Source organism: Sphaeroforma arctica (assembly GCF_001186125.1).
Source record: "Sphaeroforma arctica JP610 unplaced genomic scaffold supercont1.1226, whole genome shotgun sequence".
Classification (NCBI taxonomy): domain Eukaryota; class Ichthyosporea; order Ichthyophonida; genus Sphaeroforma; species Sphaeroforma arctica.
Genome location: NW_014039332.1, coordinates 1 through 18,823, shown reverse-complemented (window position 1 = coordinate 18,823; position 18,823 = coordinate 1). Strand labels below are relative to the sequence as shown.

General features: G+C 44.0%; 3 protein-coding genes across 3 annotated transcripts; 2 read left to right on the top strand and 1 right to left on the bottom strand.

The window, feature by feature from the left end:
• Window positions 1–464: 464 nt before the first annotated feature.
• SARC_10379 (hypothetical protein) lies at window positions 465–9,446 on the top strand (the record flags this gene model as incomplete). Its single annotated transcript, XM_014295582.1, has 9 exons — window positions 465–606; window positions 1,173–1,364; window positions 1,677–2,976; window positions 3,805–3,898; window positions 4,832–5,024; window positions 6,025–6,116; window positions 6,565–6,693; window positions 7,466–8,446; window positions 8,813–9,446. Coding segments are annotated over 9 exons (3,501 nt in total), but the record flags the coding sequence as incomplete, so codon positions are not given.
• Window positions 9,447–9,785: 339 nt separating this feature from the next.
• SARC_10378 (hypothetical protein) lies at window positions 9,786–11,334 on the bottom strand. Its single transcript, XM_014295581.1, has one exon. The coding sequence runs from the start codon at window positions 11,276–11,278 to the stop codon at window positions 9,791–9,793; it is 1,488 nt and encodes a 495-aa protein (XP_014151056.1). The 5' UTR covers window positions 11,279–11,334; the 3' UTR covers window positions 9,786–9,790.
• Window positions 11,335–15,912: 4,578 nt separating this feature from the next.
• SARC_10377 (hypothetical protein) lies at window positions 15,913–16,465 on the top strand (the record flags this gene model as incomplete). The annotated part of the gene is made up of 1 exon (XM_014295580.1): window positions 15,913–16,465. A coding segment is annotated over one exon (390 nt), but the record flags the coding sequence as incomplete, so codon positions are not given.
• Window positions 16,466–18,823: the final 2,358 nt, after the last annotated feature.

Genomic DNA, 18,823 nt, shown 5'->3' with positions numbered 1-18,823 from the left:
TACTACTTGTATGGAGTATTGCAAATCACCCGGTGGTAGTGTGCTAGAAGTATATACGGCGCCCAGTATCACTATATAAGATGCTGTATGTTGCAATCTCTATCGCTGTTAGCTAGGACACTTCAGTATACCCTTAAACGGCACATGTGTTTGGTACCCTACAATTAGAAGATGTCATAGTACGGATATGATACGGTGTCGAGATGAACCAGGTTAATTTATTGTTGCTATATTATGTTATTCAAAACGGAGGTATGCGTTTATGATATATTCAGTCCCGAGTGTCTTTTTTCTACATATCGATATATTTCGTGGCGAAGGAGGCTCACAAGGGCTCACTGTAAGGCACAACAATACCTGCGAAGCGTTTTGCACGCTCGTATTGACGTTTGTGGTATACTTATCAACCAGGCATGCGAAATCTCATCACGTTTCACGTTCTCATGCGTTGGACACCTGTGCAGGCGCCAACCCCCATCGCTACACGAAGTAGCAAGTTCATGAGAGACCATGCTACGCCGTCAAATTCAACCTTTGCCAAAGCACTGGACGATGCAATGACATCCCATATGGCCACAGATAAAGGCACACCTACCGCCAAATCAGGTATGTACATATTAATACCCGCATGAACATCCATAGTTGTATCAATATGACAGTATTCCCGCATGAAAGTGCATCTACGCACACATGATGTGCTTACAGGAAAATTATATATGTGCATAAAACACGTCCTTGCAGTATATAAGGATACAATCACAGCCTATTTTAACGCAATACGCATATGTATAAACTAGCAGTCGCACCCCGTCCGTTCGAATACTATTGTCAACGTACATACGCATTGAACTTCGAATTGGTGCTGATACAAGTATGACCTGATTCTGTCGCTGTCGCAATATGATAGGACGAATTACGAATTTGATAGTTCAAACACGCATACACACGCTCGGTTAGAACTAAACTACTGGTACATGGCTATAAGTCTCTACGCGGGTGGCGAATACACGAGTTGCTCAGGCAGAATCACGATGTTTCTGTATCAGCGCTATAGCCGCCCTTCGTCCGTACGCAGTAACTACCGTATGTACATGAGGCACAGTCAGGCCTTACTACCGATATACGAATACCAAGCTCTGCTAATACACAGACGCACTACCTCACACATGCAGATCCAGCTGAAGGGACCACTCTCGCAGTAGTGCACCACAACTGGTCGGCTCCCACGACACCGCAACGCTCAGTGGCTGCTGTGTTGCTGTACGTACCCCCACAGACCAATCCAGAAGACGACCAAAGGCACAAGGCGCGTATGCGCATGATGGGGCGGTCACCGCCTACCAAGCGCAAACTGGACACTACAGGTAAGCGTGTTGGGAATGGAAGGGAAGGGGGCTGGGTTTGGCGGGCGTGTGGTTTGTTATGGAGTAGAGTGTAGTCGATTGTGCGTGTGATAACGTTGCTGCGTGTGTGTACACTATGTTGTCTATCTACGGCTGAATGTTAATGCTCATCGCACTCGCGGTGACTGCAACACACACCAGCTAAATTGAACTAGTACACTGTTTTAAGTCATCAGATGCAAGCACACACACTGGAGTAAACTACTACCCACCCGTTTTGGATAGTTAGCTACAGTAGTACTCACATCTGCGCGAATCTCGTTATATCATCAGCTCCGAGCCCAGGCCACTCGAGTGCTTCACGGAATCTGTTCAACACTACATCCCCACGCAAAGCTGTCGCTGCCACAGCGAAAAGTGGTGCCAAGTCGCACAATAGCGGGACACCATCTCTGCTGAGCTCAAGTACGGCCAATGACTCACCGATCAACAACACGCGAAGAGGAAGCTCAGAAGCACTTGCGAGTGCAGAGATTGTGTGTGTGTCGCACGCACGAAGCAACAGCTCGCGTGTGCATACATACCGGAGATCATCACAAGAATTGCCCAAGAGGGTCAAGAGCACACCGACCACACCTGTGAAAGATACTTCTTCAATAGCAACACAAGCGCCTGTTGATGATAGTATGAGTCATACCCCAGTACGGGACAGCCTGCCCCGGACTCGTCGACAGAGTTCACACCACGTGAAACACACACCAACGTCAAGTACAAAGGTCTCCAGCACTATCAGTGGACTCGCACGAGCGGAAAGGTACTCGCCCACGAAGGCAAAGGGAGAAGACGTCAATGCACTGCGGCGCATTAGACAGACACAGCAGACAGACACAACACCACCAGCAACGCCACACGTAGCTGTACAACAGCAGTCTCCTATCACTTCAAGGTCGGACGTGCTAGAGAGCGCACGCGCACACAATGGCAAGCCCGCGCCATTAAACAATGACAATGATTCCACACCCAGAAGCGAGCGATTAAGTGATGTAGATAAGAATGCACCAGACGCTCACGAGGATAGTATACTGCAGTCCGGGACCGCTGAGAGCCATGCGGACCGTGATATAAACGGAGCTAACAATGACAGAGGTGTGGCTGTGGCAGAGGCTGATGAGGTGGCTAAACCTGTACCAAGGAAGAGTACAAGGAATACAACCTTGCGAGCGGCAAGTGAGGGCAGAAACGCATTACACGTAGTGAGTGATGAAAACAAGACCCTGCCCGAGACACCAGCGAGACAAACTGGACTGACGCGCAGTGAGAGGCTGTTTGCGTCTGTGAGAGGTGTGCAACAGGCACCGCCCACACGCACAATGCCTAACCTTGCCAGCCCAGCTAAAGACAGTCACACACGCACACCCAACCCCACGTCCACTCCCTTACTACCCGACATACGTACACCTATACGTGAGCATGAACCTACGCATGACCGCACAGACACCTCCATCCCGTCAGAGACGGCCATAAATGCGACCAGCACAACGGCACACGCTTCATCGCATACCAGTGGTGTGCAACTGGCAGAGGTGCAGAGCTTATTCACGCCAAGACAAATCAACCGTCGGCTCCCCCCAGCGTAAGTTTGTGCACGTTACGATTTTAGTAGGCGACTGTCTTCTGTGTTGTGATTTATAGCTGTGTGATGTTACGTGTTCCGCTCAAGGAATGCGCGCTCCCCATGTCGTGCATACATCATGTAAATGGTGTAGTATCGATACCAGGATAGTCAATTATCGCATTCGGATTCCAGTTTCCACTGGTGTGCGTATTGTGTCGATATCCCCAGCCCATAATACCTATACAGGCTGGTATACTTTGACTACACTATTTTAAATGTATTAACATGCATCATGACCGAGTGGTTTTATAACCGGGTAGGGTTCATATCCGCGCCTGGCAGAAGCTACCTCCACAATCTCGTGATAGGATTATTTCTCAGTACTTCCAGGGTTTCTTGGCAGCATTGATACAATCTCACCAGTTTAGTTCGTGTAATCATGCCCTTCATGAGCTCTACTATATATAGACAATGTACCATCTAAACCTACAACACTCGAAGAGTCCAGTTATATTAGCTATATCTAGTGGTACATCGCTGTTATATCGTTTGTATGCTTTGGTACGGCACGCAAACACTTGCAATCCTGGAGTGAAACAAAGCGTACACTAGATACTTCTCGCTCAGTATGCTTGTCTATCAACTGCATGGCGAGAAACTTGGTCAATATGTCACACGGGTCATATGACTTTAAATATAGTCTGCAACCCAGCTACACAAATTGACGATCCTACTACAACTTTACCACTGAACTCCGGATACATCGCACACTCTCACGTCTGCGTGTTTGTATGACCTTTGAACTGACATGTACTGTCCTCGAATACACACCAACATCGCATATAGATACGAACTTCTTAGCAAGATGCAAAGCGCACTGGATTTGGCGCTACGTCACCGCAAGGGCCTTAAGGAGAACCTCACCTTTGCCCGCGCTCAGGTAGGTGTTGAAAGCATTATGTGTGCATCTCTCAGATATCATATCGAGTACACTATCGTTTTTGATGAAACCAAGGTGACATGCTGTGATGCTCAAGCCGGCTATGTTCGAGACAGGAATCTGAATTCCTGAAACAAATACACCATCTCCCTGTGTCGGACTGTAAGTACGGTGCTTGTGCATTGAGTGCGTCTGTCTTGTAGGTGTGTGCTGGTTTGATGGTATCTGTCGCTGTGTACAAGGAGAAAACTGTAAGCACTCTTTTTTTCACCCAGTGGGGTTGGCTGGCGGTTGTTACTGCGACGGCCTTGCGCATACGCCTACAGCTACACTATTGTTCGTTCTTGTGCAACACCCATGACTTGAGTGTGGGTCCTGTTAGCACATTCAATAGGAACGGTATTCGGGGGGTGTTAGTGGTCTGAGTCGCATCTACTTGCTCGTTGTATGGGCCAGTACTCATTCTCATTTGCAGTCTGCTAGTAGCGTAGGAACACGATCCAGCTTTTGATCATCGAGTGTTGTATATGTGTATATATAGACACGGATCCACACATATGCGAAAATTTACACCAACTAGCACGCATCCATCTATATCCGTTTCTAGTGTAGCCCCGCTATTTGTGCATTTTCAACTACGTCTGTATTCGCGTTACTACGCATTCATGGTATACTTGACGACAGCTTTTCGAGAAGGAATTGAATTAGCAGTTTAAGCTTGTGTGGCCTGTGGAAAAGCACGTACTCCCAACCACCAATGGCAATAAATCCTATGTGTCGTACAGACAAGACACTTCTCTTTCACCATCTATTCTGTATAGAACTAAGAGCACAGGAAGACATTCAATCGACATCCCCAGGGAACACACACACACGCACATACACACGAAACCTATCTCTTCACACGCCCAATGTCTACATACACTTACGCAGACCTGGATCCACCAGAGTCTGCACAAGACCTTCACAGAGAAGCATCTGATGCAGATGATGGCAGTATGGCCTGAGATGTACCATTTGCAACGCGAACTGTCGCAGAAAGTGTCTGAGCTACGCACAGCCACTACCTACAGAGAAAAGTTTATGCTCCTGATAGATGCAGATCTGTCCCACACTACGCCAGAGGGTAAGGCCGCTTTGAGTGAGAGTGTATGAGTGTTCGCTTACAGTGGAGGCCTCTCCAGTTCATAAGCATCTGCATATAGTGACGGTACTCGGGCTTAAGAGTTCATATACGTAGCGATACCCTTCCATCTGCTATATGAATGTATATTATGCTAGTTCAGCTTACTGTGTCTGCATCTGATGGCGCTAGCCGAGCGTGCGCACCGGCTTATGATCACAACCTCGCTCGCGTGTGCATGTGTATATATGTGCATGTGTGCGTGCGTGTGCCTGTGTGTGCGTATGTCTGTGCCTGTGGTATGGGTGCATTTGCGGAGAAGCAAAGAAATACCCGCTATTTCTCGCATTGGATTATATTCTGTGTCATTTCTTGAAGGAGTGAAAGGTACTCAATTTCGTTTAGGACAAAACTTCTGCCGTTGTTTTAGGTGCATTGTAGGGCTTGTCGAACAGACAATGGAACATGTGTGTTATTTACACCGCACAATCCGTCTCGCGCGTATCGCTATTGTTCCTTCGGAACCCGCCCCGACAGTCATCTTTTAGCTACACACCACCATTTGATATTGATGATGGGTATGGTAAAGTGGGTTGCAGACGTTTGTTCATCTCTATTTGTAACACTTGCGCATGCCTTCTTCTGCCACTGTTGTCTTTTCCTTGAAAGCCCCTTGTGCGTCCTGACATGTGTGTAGTTGGATGCCTCAATCTGCACTGAACACTTAAGTGTCTATGGCTGGACTGTGTTATGTGTGGCAGTTGGCGGAACAAGGAAGGCATCGTGTACCTTATCTACGTAGAAGTACCGCATCGCATCGGCGAATTAAATGTTTGCTCCTCTTTAAGAACTCCAAAGGTACCACCAAATACGGTTGCGGTGTACATATACTCCACCGCAATCGTAGGCTTTGTAGCGTTGCGGACCTACAAACTCATGTACAACCACTCCAGAAAAACTTCATGGCCATTGAGCGTCTAATGTCTGTATTGTGTTATTGTAGGAAAGGTCCTCCACACGTCTATCAAGACTATCCAAACCCGGCAGACACAATTCCGACTGATGCTGCTCAAACGCACATTGGACCTCCACCGGGTACGTGAGAATACAGCAATTTAAGTATATGATCGTTGAAGTGTATGTTTGTTGCAAGTGTGTACCTATGAGTATGGCATTCGAATAGTATCTTCATTGCGGAATGTGGCGTGCAATCGTGAATAGGAAGTAGCAGTTGTATTCGATTGTTGTATGTGAAAAGCTATACCGTCTTTAATATTTGAACAAAGCGTGGTTCTGTGATGTAGTCGGTGCGGATTAGAAGCCATGAAAATTAATTTTCGTCAATTTGTGGCTTGCTTCATTCCAGTATTTCCCAACATGCACCACCTCTTTGGGGTACAGCGAATCAAAGCCTTGAGTTAAAGCTAGGCATCCATGCACATCCACATCATAACATTTTTCTCTTGGTTGACAGCTGTGCATAAGCATGTCCACAAACTTATCCAGCACTTCATGTCTTACTGTATTCTTATGTATTGCGCAGGAATATGTCATCGCAAAGGGCTTTACAGCCGAATATGATGACGAGATTTTGAAGTCTTGGCACCCTGGATTTGATCTGAATTCTGTTCCTGAAATTGAAGAAGCGGCCATACCGCAACCCCCCGTCCAGGTGAGTAGTCGTAGTCGGACTAAATGTGCAGCAATCGTCCTCCTATATATTCTATATCGCTCCTTTGGCTTTTATCTTGCCCCGAATAGGAGCCTGAACATGCTCAGACTTGTATAGCGTGCGCACATAAGTGTAAAGTGTGTATTTGCACCTTTGAATTGAAATGGCATATGTTCAGGCTTGCATGGTGTGTGTATCTTTCTCTCAATAAAAACTCGCTTATATGTCTGTGTCTCTCGTGGAATAAAAATTTTGTAAGCTCTTAATTTTATGGTGTACCACTTTCCTTGAAAAGAAACTTATATATGTTCATACGAATATGGTGTGTATCTTTCCTTGATTAAAAATTTACAAATGTCTAAACCTCTGTAAAACTCTTGAAGTTGCAGTAGCTACTCGCTATCATGCGTAAATGTGTCTGAAATGAATCACTAGAGATAGCTGCACATTTCGCGCCCAGATTTGCTCACTAGTAGTACGACTTCGCATGTGTATGTGTCCTATGGAAAAAGGTCCAGCAATCTTGGAAATGGTATTTGTTGTCGGATCATACAAGTACGCTTACGCTACCCATACACATACCAATGCTAAATTGTAGCCATTATGATCAATATGCAATAAATTTCCATGCTACGCAAGTATATTTCTGGCGTGTATATCAACTTTTTATGACTGGTTGCAGACAGTGAGACACTGAAGAAGTATCAAAAACGAGACATTCCAGGTACTTATTACACACCACAACTTTTAAAACTATGTATGCTCGCGCCAGCAGAAATACGTGTCAGCGGCGGCAGTTCTGGGGAAAGCTGGCCAGATGAGCGATGTCGTACGATTGGCTCTGGAGAAGGCTGCCGCAAACAGGCGCAAGCGCGAAAACGCACGCAATGTGTGGGCCGGTAGTGCTGACAACAGCGTGTCGACGGACAAACGCGCTCTGCATGCAGATACAGCAGATGCAATGGAGGGTGAGGGAAGCTCGGCTGACTGTAGGCAGGCAGGGGCACTTGGGAAGGAGGGTAGTCAAAAGAACAAGAACCGGAAACCCCGAAGTGGGGTTGCGAGTATACTGGGTGATGTTCTGCGCACAAAGCCTGGGGTGGAAACAAGCAGTGACACACCCTCCCATGCACACGCGACATTTAGAACAAAGCCTTGCGCGCACACACAGGCGACTTCAGAGGACAAAGCCCACAGTGAGCTGCAAGCGCACGCACAGCTGCATGGGCGGGTACGGGCCGATGGGTCTGTATATACACGGGATGTTGTACTTGGAAGCGCAGACACAGTAAAAACTGGTACGACGGCGCGTAAGGGTATGAGTGACACTGTTATGGCCGCACTGGCGCGTGCTAAAAAAGAGAGGCAGGCTCTCAAAGTTCAGTGCAATACCAACCAATCACCTGCAAGACCGCGTGGTGCACGGTCGAGTGAATCGGAGAGAAAGATTCAGACAGAGAGTCACTTGAGTGGAGATACGGTTGTCGCACCAGCGCAGCAGACTACACGTACAATTCAAGGTGCGGATAGCGGGACAAAAATCGGGACAGCGAAACCACAGTTGGCGCGTGTGAGGCGCAAGCAACTGATCCCTGACAATCTCCTCGCACGAGTCAAGGCCAAAGGGGAGATGAAGGCGCGGCAGCAGATGTTTGGGCTATCTCAAGCCCGCAGTGATGAGCTCGCACTGGTAGAGAGACTGCCCAGTATGGCCCTTCTGCTGCATTCGTTGTACGATGTGGGACAAGGACAGGTACGTGTGTGTATATTCTACAGTGTTGTTTTGAAATAGCAGCGGTTGATAAATGAATCCGGGGGGGCCATTTTTGCTATGCTTTCCCATATGGCTCATGCCGTGCCACTGTGAGTGTGGGCCTCATATGAGCGTCAAAGTGTGGGCGACTATTCTATGTTGAGTTCGTGGAACTAGGGTTTCTATATAAAGTGCCATTCACACGTGAATCTCCTAATTTCTTTCAGTCTGTCAAAGCACTGTGTGGTTGGTAAGCGCAAAGAAGGGGCGTTTATGTAAATGCATATTCATATTTGTGAAAACCACATTGAAATAATCAAAGTGAAGATATTGATAATGCATATGTATCTTCAACGATTTTATCAGAATTCCGCGGGCGCTTCAAGAACGGTGCTGGCTCTAGATGTGGTGGCTGAAAAAATGCAAGCCACTTATAGGCCGCGTATCCCTATCGATAAAATGTATGCCAGCGTGCGTCTGCTTCTCAAACTATGTCCGCCAGGGTGGATTTCGGAGTTCCGTACGGATAATGGATGCTTTCTGAAGCTAAACAAGCAGATGAGTGTAAGTAGTGTGAAAAGTGAGCTTGAGCGACATCGCGAAACTGCTGTTGCGGAAAGAGAAAGTGCTAGAGTACTCGTAACGGGAGGGGCTATTGATTTGGAGGAGGCTAAAGTACAAGCCAGTAGAATCAGGCAGACGGCTGCCGTCAAGAACAGAATGATGAGAAACAAATTATTATAATAATGGATGGGCATCGCCCAAATGAACTGGTGCCCCGAGGTTCTTAAGATTCAGTTCGTAAAGTTTTTGTGTCTTGTGGGTATAGCTCCCATTTTCTACTATGCAACGCTGCACCAATGTGTGCGCAGAAATAACCTGGTCAGATAATCAGGGTGAGTATCGTAACCTGTATCAGCAGATATATATATCCTACGTGTGGACTATGGCAGTGAGGCGTGCTTCTAATACCATCATGGACATAACACGCACATCGACCGAATGTAAATTATTGCCGGCAGTTTCCTTCTTACGTTGAAGGGCAAATGTACGGAAATACCAGTACGTTATATTGGATTAAACCACGTGGTAAGCGTGGGAGTAGTAGCTTCTAATTTGGGTTGTCATTTAGAGATTGCACTCGGTGGGAAAGTGACTGCAATATAATTGAAAGACTGAGCATTCAGGCTATTCGACAAGTCAGCCCAAATTCTTTCGGTGTTGAAAAATAACGAAAATTTTGAAGTTTGTGTCCGAAAAAGTCAAGAAGCGATAACGCAGGTACTGTGAGACGTCGCGAAGATCAGAATATAAGAACATATTCTTTACTATATATTCTGTTGGCTAAGAGAACATAAGATTCTCTGATGGTGTCGCAAAGCCCGCTCTATGCTCGCTCAATAATTCATCAAAAGACGGCGGCATTGTTCCTCGCAGCTCATCGCCAACTACCATGCACACTGATCTAAAATCTAACCGAGAAAATTCTTTCCACACGCTTTCGGATGAAGACGCTCTTATATCACCGCTGTCTAGCCAGGGTACAGTGCATTGCAGGTGTACAGTCTTGAGCAGTGGGCATTGTAGAAGAGTGCTGACAAGTACTGCTTTATCGGCGAAGCACCTTATATTCAATGTACGTAAACCGGCTAATCGAATACCAGTGGTGACAGGCACCCTTTGCAATATCATCTCCGATACGTTTGGCAGACTATACATTCTTGGAAGTTTTTCTGCCAGCTCCAGTCGTAGTAGGTTACCTGAGGCGAAGCCCTCCGAGAGTGTCGAGATTGGGTAATTACACTCCAGGTTAGTTACGGATGGAAACTTGTCCAGCAGAAAACACGGCACATTGCCATTCCAGATACGCAGTGTATGCGCAGTGGAACTTGCCATATTAGTTTCATTGATTTCAGTTACTTCCAACCTTTCGAGATTCGTACAATCATTCAATGCTGTCGGAGACTCTATGCAAAACACAGCCAGATTCTGAAGTGTTGTGCTATGTAGTTCTTGATTTAAAATCTGCCAGTGTAACCTAAGATATCTAAGGCCTGGGCAGCCATCGAGCAATTTCTGTACACAAGTTGTCTGTCCAGCGCAGATCCTCTCCAAACTGTTGGATTTTATTGCCGGCAGATCGTTCCGCCCTTCGACTATCTCCAACACCTTTAGATGCGTAAGATCGTTTGAAAAATATTCAGGAGCGATTACAGACTCTAACTTGGGCCAGCATCCAAGCAGATCCAGGTGCTGATACTCCTCAACATCTGTTACATCAATGCGTTTCAAATTCGGAAGAGTGTGTGAAAGTTCTTTTAGTGTGCTGCCAGTAGGTTGGTGATGCGACGAGAAAGTCCAAGCTTCCAGTTTTGGGTAGAGCTTCAGGATTTGCAGAACCTTCTCAATTGACAGATTGCTCAATGAATCGTTCCAAACCTTATACGGGAGTCTTTTGTATAAAGAGGAGTCACTTGCGATGGTATTGAATATTATGCTTACGTACTTGCACTCTATCAGTGTATGAAATCTCAATTTCGACAAGATTTTTAGAAGAAGCTCGTCCGGTAAAACAACACTCTCTTTCGTATCTGATGCTGCGACCGATCGATAGCTACTGATCTGCGAGCTTGGCAACCTCGCTTGTTCAGCACAGTACGTTGTAGCCTGTATGCCACGATGTCTGGCGTTTAGAACTGCCCTACACCTACATTGTCTCTTGAACCCCACTCGCCCGCCGCTTAAAAGTGGGCTACATCGACGCTTATATTTCAAGCCCTCTATCCTTGTTAATGGACTGACACACCTATTGCAGTAGTGCTTCGAACTCATGATACTAGATATTTGTTAAAATTATGAAAGTTGGACTGGCTATATATGTCTTCATGTGGTAACAGCAATATAGGTAGTTGATAACAGTATTATATAAAATATATAGTTGGATTTCGCAGTTCGCAGTGGGATTCTGCAGTTAAATTTTTGAAAACAAATTGTATGTATTTTTAGAGTGTTTTTTTTTACAAAACAAGTACACAGAGAGAGTCGGAGACAATCAGTGTAAATAAGTGACTCAGACCTCACTCCTCATCGTCACACAAGTTTTTTTTAAACTTTTTTTGGACACAAAAACCAGAATCCAACTGTTTGTTCTTTTTTTTAAATAAAACCAGCATAAAATAACAATTAAAAATTGTATATACACCTAACTTTCTGTTTTTTCCACAGTGAGTGTGAGCCGTGAGGCTAACCTCATTAAGTAAGGCATTGTAGAAATAAAAGTACACCGTTTTACGTATACTTTTTGATTTTTAAACGTTGTAACGTTTTTTTGCAAATATATTGGCCGGAAATAATTTGATTTTCGACCTGGTAGATGCACCTTTTCGCAATATTCTAGCCACAAAACGCGCAACTGGTCGCGCAATTGACCAATCACTGACAACTGGCTGGCACTTTGGGACAGCGCTATTCCAACAAGCTTGGCATGACCCTCCTAGTAGAGAAGAAAGAAAATATGGCTGAACGGACTATCGTCCGCAGGACTATGGCGGGTAAAAATAGGTCCAACCATATGACCTGGAGAATGACCCTATATATATATTCAGGACTACTCTATGAATATAAAAGTACAGCGTTTTGCGTATACTTTTTGAAATATACACGTTGCAACGTAAAAGAGAGCCATGTGAGCCTGTAAGAGGTAGGGCTGGTCAACACAGTGCAGGCGTGGCCGTGCACTCTCGTGCAACAAAGCTCATAACTTTATGGAGGTACGGGATAGAAGTTGAACTTAAACGCATATTTATCTATTTTTAAAACGTTATGTTCTTTTATCCGCCTAGTTAGTATGATGAAAATAGGACATACAAATATTTAGACCCGCAAGTTGTGCACCTATAAGCATAAAAAAGGACCGCAAACGAAATAAAAGTTGAACGTAAACGTATATTTATTCGATTTATAAACATTTTAACGGAAAACGGTTTAAGGTTTGTCGCGCAGTCTACTGTCGGTTTGGTGTTGTAAATACCCGCGTATTAACTATTTTAGTACCGCGTTTCACTTTTCTTTCCAGTGAGCAAAAACAATTGGAAAAAAGAAAATGATGTTATCCAATGAAATCATAATTTTATTTTGTACGTTTCCTGTGTTGGTATATACTGACAATCAAAACACGAGACGTTTTATGAGTACATTTCAGTTTTTCTATAGTTGGTCCATATTTTGTTCTGTTTTTCTTTTTTGTTCCTATTTGTTGATGAAACCAAAACGAAAAACATCGAGTCATCGAGTATTGTTCTTCTTTTTCATTTAGAAGATTCTTTTTTATATTTAATATTTTTAAAAATGATAAACAGGCTGGTCATTTCTTGTACAGGAAAAAAAAAACATATTAAAAATCAATAGGTGCAGAAAATAAATGCCTCTACTCTAGAAAAAATCTTGTATCTCAAGTTATACGGCAACAACGAAAAAATATGAAGTGGGGGAATTTTTTGTTTGTTTGTTCTCTACATATATCACCTTTTTTTTTAAATATAAATATTATTTTTTCTAAAACGTAAATTTGTTTGTTGATTTGTAATTTTTTTTAGCAATTTTTCTTGTTTTATGTATATATAAAAATAAACATTCCATTTTTTTAATAATATACAAAAATAGAATACAATCACAGTTTTGTACTGTAAATACTGTATTTACTCGTTTTTTTTCTTCACAGTTGAAAAAAACTAACTTTTCGGTTTATCATTTTATAGAGAGTAAATGTAAATACTCTCTGCGACGACTCTGCTCACTTTGAGGTGTGTAACCGCAAGAGAGTAGAGAGCATCTATTCAAACCTACAGCGGTTCAAATAACGACAATCGCGAGAGAGAGAATAAGAAAGAGAAACTTTTTCCTATATAAATAGCTTTTTTAGAAGTACACTCTGGAATATGGATCCAAAATTTACAATGTTTGAAATTTTGTTGATATTATAGGTACTTGTAAATCTTGCATTCGTCTTGTGCAAATATTTTCTTGAGCTTCGAGTCTTCGACTTCATCCAACAGTTTGTCACCTTCATCGTTTAAAAATGGTAATACATATACTACTTTTTCAATGAGTAACAATTATTTTAAAATAGCACTCATTTTAAATCGAAGAAGAAGAGTAGCTTTATCAAAATGAGTATCTATTTCCTCCTTACAGAATATTTTGAAATCAAGGCTCTCACATTCGTTGACAACTATAATTTTGCTGTTTATCTCGGGCAAGGGGCCATGGTGGCGGGGAAAATCTGAAAGTATTATTGATAATGAAAAATTAAAATACTTTTGTATTTCTTTTTTAAAACAAACAAAAATTAGAAAGCAATTATTGTGGAATTAAAAAATATATATGAAAATAAAATAGATAGAACTTCTGTGATAATTGAGATTTGAGAACGGTAACTGTAACGCTTTAAAAAACCGTTTTAACCGATATTCGGGACAATTTTTAGTATCAAATGCTGAAAATTTGCACTCGATAAGTTGCCCTGTCGGGGAGAAAATTGGGCCACGAAATGCACAAAGCTGTGAAAACATCAGAAATATCATGACCCTCTCTCAGAGCTCATACCGTAACCGATAAACAGTAAATGTGCAACGTTATAATTTCTCCGGTGTGAAAATAGACGTAAATCCTGGAGAAAAAATATTTTATTGCCCAAAAACGAAATATATTTTTCCAAAACCTATTTATAATTGGAAGGTGATATAAACTAGTACGAATTAGGCTTTGAGTAAATAAAATTTTGGTCAATCTTGGACAAAAAAAATGCTAATTCTAGATCGCAAATGCTAATTCTAGAACGAAACTACTAATTCTAGAACGAAACTGTTAATTCTCAACGAAACTGCTAATTCTAGAACGAAACTGCTAATTCTATACGAAACTGTTAATTCTAGAACGAAACTGCTAATTCTCGACGAAACTGCTAATTCTATTTAGAACGAAAATGCTAATTCTAAAACATACATGCAGTACACTCATAGTATACGCAAGACTCGGACTGAAAACGTTATGCGTATTTCGCATTGCAATACGCATTGACTATAAACGTACATATGCTTTACGTTAAATATGAACTCTGCCCTTCTACTCTAATAAAGAGAGAGAGAAAAAATACCACAACAGCTCTGAGACAGAGAGAGATCCTTCAAGATGGCCGTAAAAAGATTTGAGTTTTGACAATTTATGTTTGTTCATTTGGGGGGCATATTTTTATATGAACAATTTTTACAGGGTAGCCGGTAGCGGTCAGTGGTCAGTGGACTTGGAGCGAGTAGACCCTGGCCTGAAAATTGCACCTGCTATTTCTGAAGCAGACAGGAATAAAAAAGTACTATTTCAAAACACAAAGTAAATAGAAGCCAAACTTTAAAAACGTAAACGTGATACGTGTAGAGTGATTTGAACTGTAGAGTGTAGACAGTATTTACTATTTAGACAGTCTGTAGGTGTGTACATAAAAGCTGGGGGTTTTTTATAAAAAATTAAAAATTAAAAACCATAAAGCAGTACATATGTAAGACTTGTATTAGTATGTAAATAAATAAATAAAACAATGCATGAAGCGGCGAATCGTGAATTCGTGATTATTGATCATATTTTATTTAGAATTCGGCTCCAGGAGTCCAGACTCCAGAGCCGGCATAGTTTCCTCAAATAATCATTAGGAGGCTATGGGCCTATGGCCCAGGCTGAAGCCTAAGGGGCGAGGGCTCTCTTTACTCTCTAGAGAGAGAGGGCCTGTGGCCCCCTGCCCATTGCCCCAGCCTCCCCAGCAGGGCATAGTCCTAACCCCTGAGTGCACAAAGCCACAGGCCCCAAGCATAGGCTCCAGTCTCCAGACCCTAAAACTAAAATTAATATGTATGTGAAATGTATTTAACCAACAACCAAAGCTACCAAGCCAGGGAAGCTATTACGAGAATCTAGTACAACTATATCAACTGTCTGACTGTCACCACTCTCCAGAGTCACCACTCACCAGTCACCAGTCACCAGTCACCAACTCACTACAGTCAGTGTCCAGCAGTCAGCAGTGGCTCCTGGATTCCTGGAGGCTCCAGAGCTCCACTCCCCACATCACTGACTACCTACTTTTAGTCTTTTAGGCCTGGTGTGCATAGACTGTATCACAAGTTTTAAAAATTATTGACCGTGCATACTGCATACTCACTGCATAAATACGACAAGTGCATAGAGTACATATTTATTTATTTTACACCCCGAGGGCCCCAGCCCGCGAGGCCCCGAGTATTTACCGGAATGCTGGACAATGCACAACATCCATTGGCTACATATAATTTTTTTTGTTTTCTTTTGTTTTTGTTTTTAAAAAATGCTACTAACCTAAATAGTACTGTAGTGGACTGTACTCACTATTTATTACTATAAGTAGTACTAGTAGGTCACTGAACTTCACATCAGAAACACGAACTACAACACTGGCCGAAATCAAAAGGGAAATAACAAATAGATCTGTTGCTATATTTGAGGCAAGGTCTAGTCTGGAGAAACACTTGACGGACAAGGCGACAGTTGCGACGGAACAATCGACAGAATCTGGTGAGTCTACGGAATCATGTACGCCTAATACGCCTACAGGTGAAGGAAACAAACGTAAAGCCGATCAAATCCAAAGCAGTGTATTGCAATCAGGTGAATTGCTGGATACAGTTGATCTTTTAACACTATCCCCCGTCAGTAAACGACGTCGAAACCTAGCGCAATTGAGGCAGGCAGCGATGGGCGAAAAGGTGTGTATTAGCCGGGCCTCCACATTAGACTCAAATGTTATAAACGTACTCTTAAGCAGTACGTAAATTATAAACGTACTCTTAATAGTGCGAGGAACTTAAGTTTCCTAAATGGGTCTTAATGGTTTTATTAATTAATACCTTTGTATAGAAATTTAGTGGTTAAAATTATATCTATTGACCAACAGCTTCGTATCGTGTAAATATCAAGGTAAATAAACGAAATGAGACGTTTAGTAAAGTTAAGTAGGCCTCGTGAAAACAGTAATACTCTAAGGGATTGTGAGGCTGAGACATTGCCTATATATTATCCTCTCAGTACTTATTCCGCCGAAGGGATTTTCATTTAGTTTTTCGTTGTCGCTCTATTAGAAACTATGGCATGTTTCACTGGGGCGAATCCGAGAGACTCATAAAATCCTTTCTTTAGAAAAAATATATATAAAAAGAAAATACTCTTGACGTCCTTAGTTATTGTCTTAACCAATAACTTGCCACTATCAAAAATTACCGACTTAGCCTTCATCAGACTGGCACATCTGGTTGGCTGGTCGGAGGATCAACTAGGTAACGTTAATAGTCCCTAGAAACCTATATTCGGTTGAGCTTTTGACGAAAGTGGTGGGCCGCCCGATGCCGGACAAAACTCTTCATGAAATGGATGACATAACTCCGGTATGGCTCTTCTTCCGAGCAATTTTTCCTAACGGCAAGCCCCCATCCCAATCAGTATTTGAAAAATACTGGCATGCCCAACCAGCCCTCAATCGCCACCACTTTCTCTGGTATCTTCCGTCTAAATCGGTATCTCAACCAGATCGCCGCGGAAGCTCCACCAGTTTCATCCGCTTTTGTGTTCCTAGCGACTATGTCGCCCAGGTGAAACGACATGCAGCACTTATGTGGAAATGGCAGCTTGATGAAAACATCGACCCCCGCTCCCAACAACATCCCGACGCTACGAAAGCAGCCTTAATCCACTATCTCCGCCCCAAGCGGGAGGCCCTCTGCACACATGAACGAGCGCCAAAATTTCTTGCCCGCAGCATGGATGCACTACTGAGCCCACTTGTCAACTCCACTAACGCAGACATCCTCCAATCCACCGCGGACCGTCTCCAGAAGGCTTACCAAGCAAAGCATGATGCAAACCTCTTCTCACTTAACTCGCGAATCCCGGTAAACTCTAAAGAATCAGCGCGTGCGGAACCCGGACGACTTTATATACCAACAGTCTCCCCGACACAATCATCCGACACGATGGATAGCAATACGCAGCGTCAGCTTTCCACGACGGACTCTTCGACGACACTTCCACCATACGCCCCGACGATATAATGGAGGCAATACTACGCTATCTCAATAAGGCATCTGGCCCCGACGGGATTCACATTCTCCTCCTGAAGGCCGCAGTAGAGTGCTCTACCGAACGCCGGACATTAGGACGCCTCGACGCCAATAGCCCACTGATTAGACTTCTTGCCGAAGCATTCACTGAGCTACTGAAGGCGGGTACCTTCCCCGCAGCCCTGAACTGCAGACTCCTGACAGAGCACCCAAAGAAAGTCGATGCAGATATCACCTCCCCCGCCAACTTCCGCCCCATCACGCTTACGCAAATAGTCAGACGCATCTTTGAAAAGTACTTTCTTAATCTGATTACGAGCCACCCCGGCTCTGCTACCCATGCTACCCAAGCTGGCTTCAAATCACGGTACTCCTGTTATACCCAAGCACTTGCCGCCATGGAATCTGAGACACAGTCAGAAGAGGAGTGGAACGACGTCTGTCTGGACATAACCAAGGTATACGACAAGGTCGCTCTCCCACGCCTATGGGTACTTCTGCGTCACGCTGGAATGCCCGAAAACTGGATCAACTGCCTCCGCGCGCTGTTTGGAAGGGTCCCTACCCGAGTGACATACCGCGGCACGCTCTCGTCTCTATTCCATAGAACAAATGGCATCCTACAAAGCTCAATCGTCGGCCCCCAGCTCTTTATTATCTACATGGATTCCTTAGCTGTCACGCTAGCACAATTTCGACCCAAGCTCCTCCGCTCTTATTTATTTGTCGATGACACACGGATCCAAGCCCCTCGATCGGTTTCGCTCCAGCCCTTCTTAGATGACATTGATGCGTGGGGACGCAAATCTGGCCTCGAACAGGGTGTCATTAAACCCCGAGTACGATCTACCGACTTGCGACACGCGGCGCCAACCCTCCGTATAAATGGTGAGCTTATCATGCCGACGCTTGCAGACGCACCTTGGAACACACGTTACCTCCCCCTGAAACTGGCGCCCACACATGCCGAACCGAAACACTCCAAATATCTGGAATTCCCACTCTCTCACGGAGTACCAGGAATCAACCTCGCTAGACATATGGAATCCCTGGTTGCAGCATTGTCACTGGGTATCGCCTCTTTCTGCGCTTATGGCTTCCATGGCTTCAGCGACACCCCCGCAACCGACTGGTGATGTGCAAAACATTCATCCTATTCACGGCTACATTTAGGCTGAACATTATTGCCTGGGCTCCGCCTATATGGAAGGATGCGTTGGACCCCCTATTCGAGCGCTTT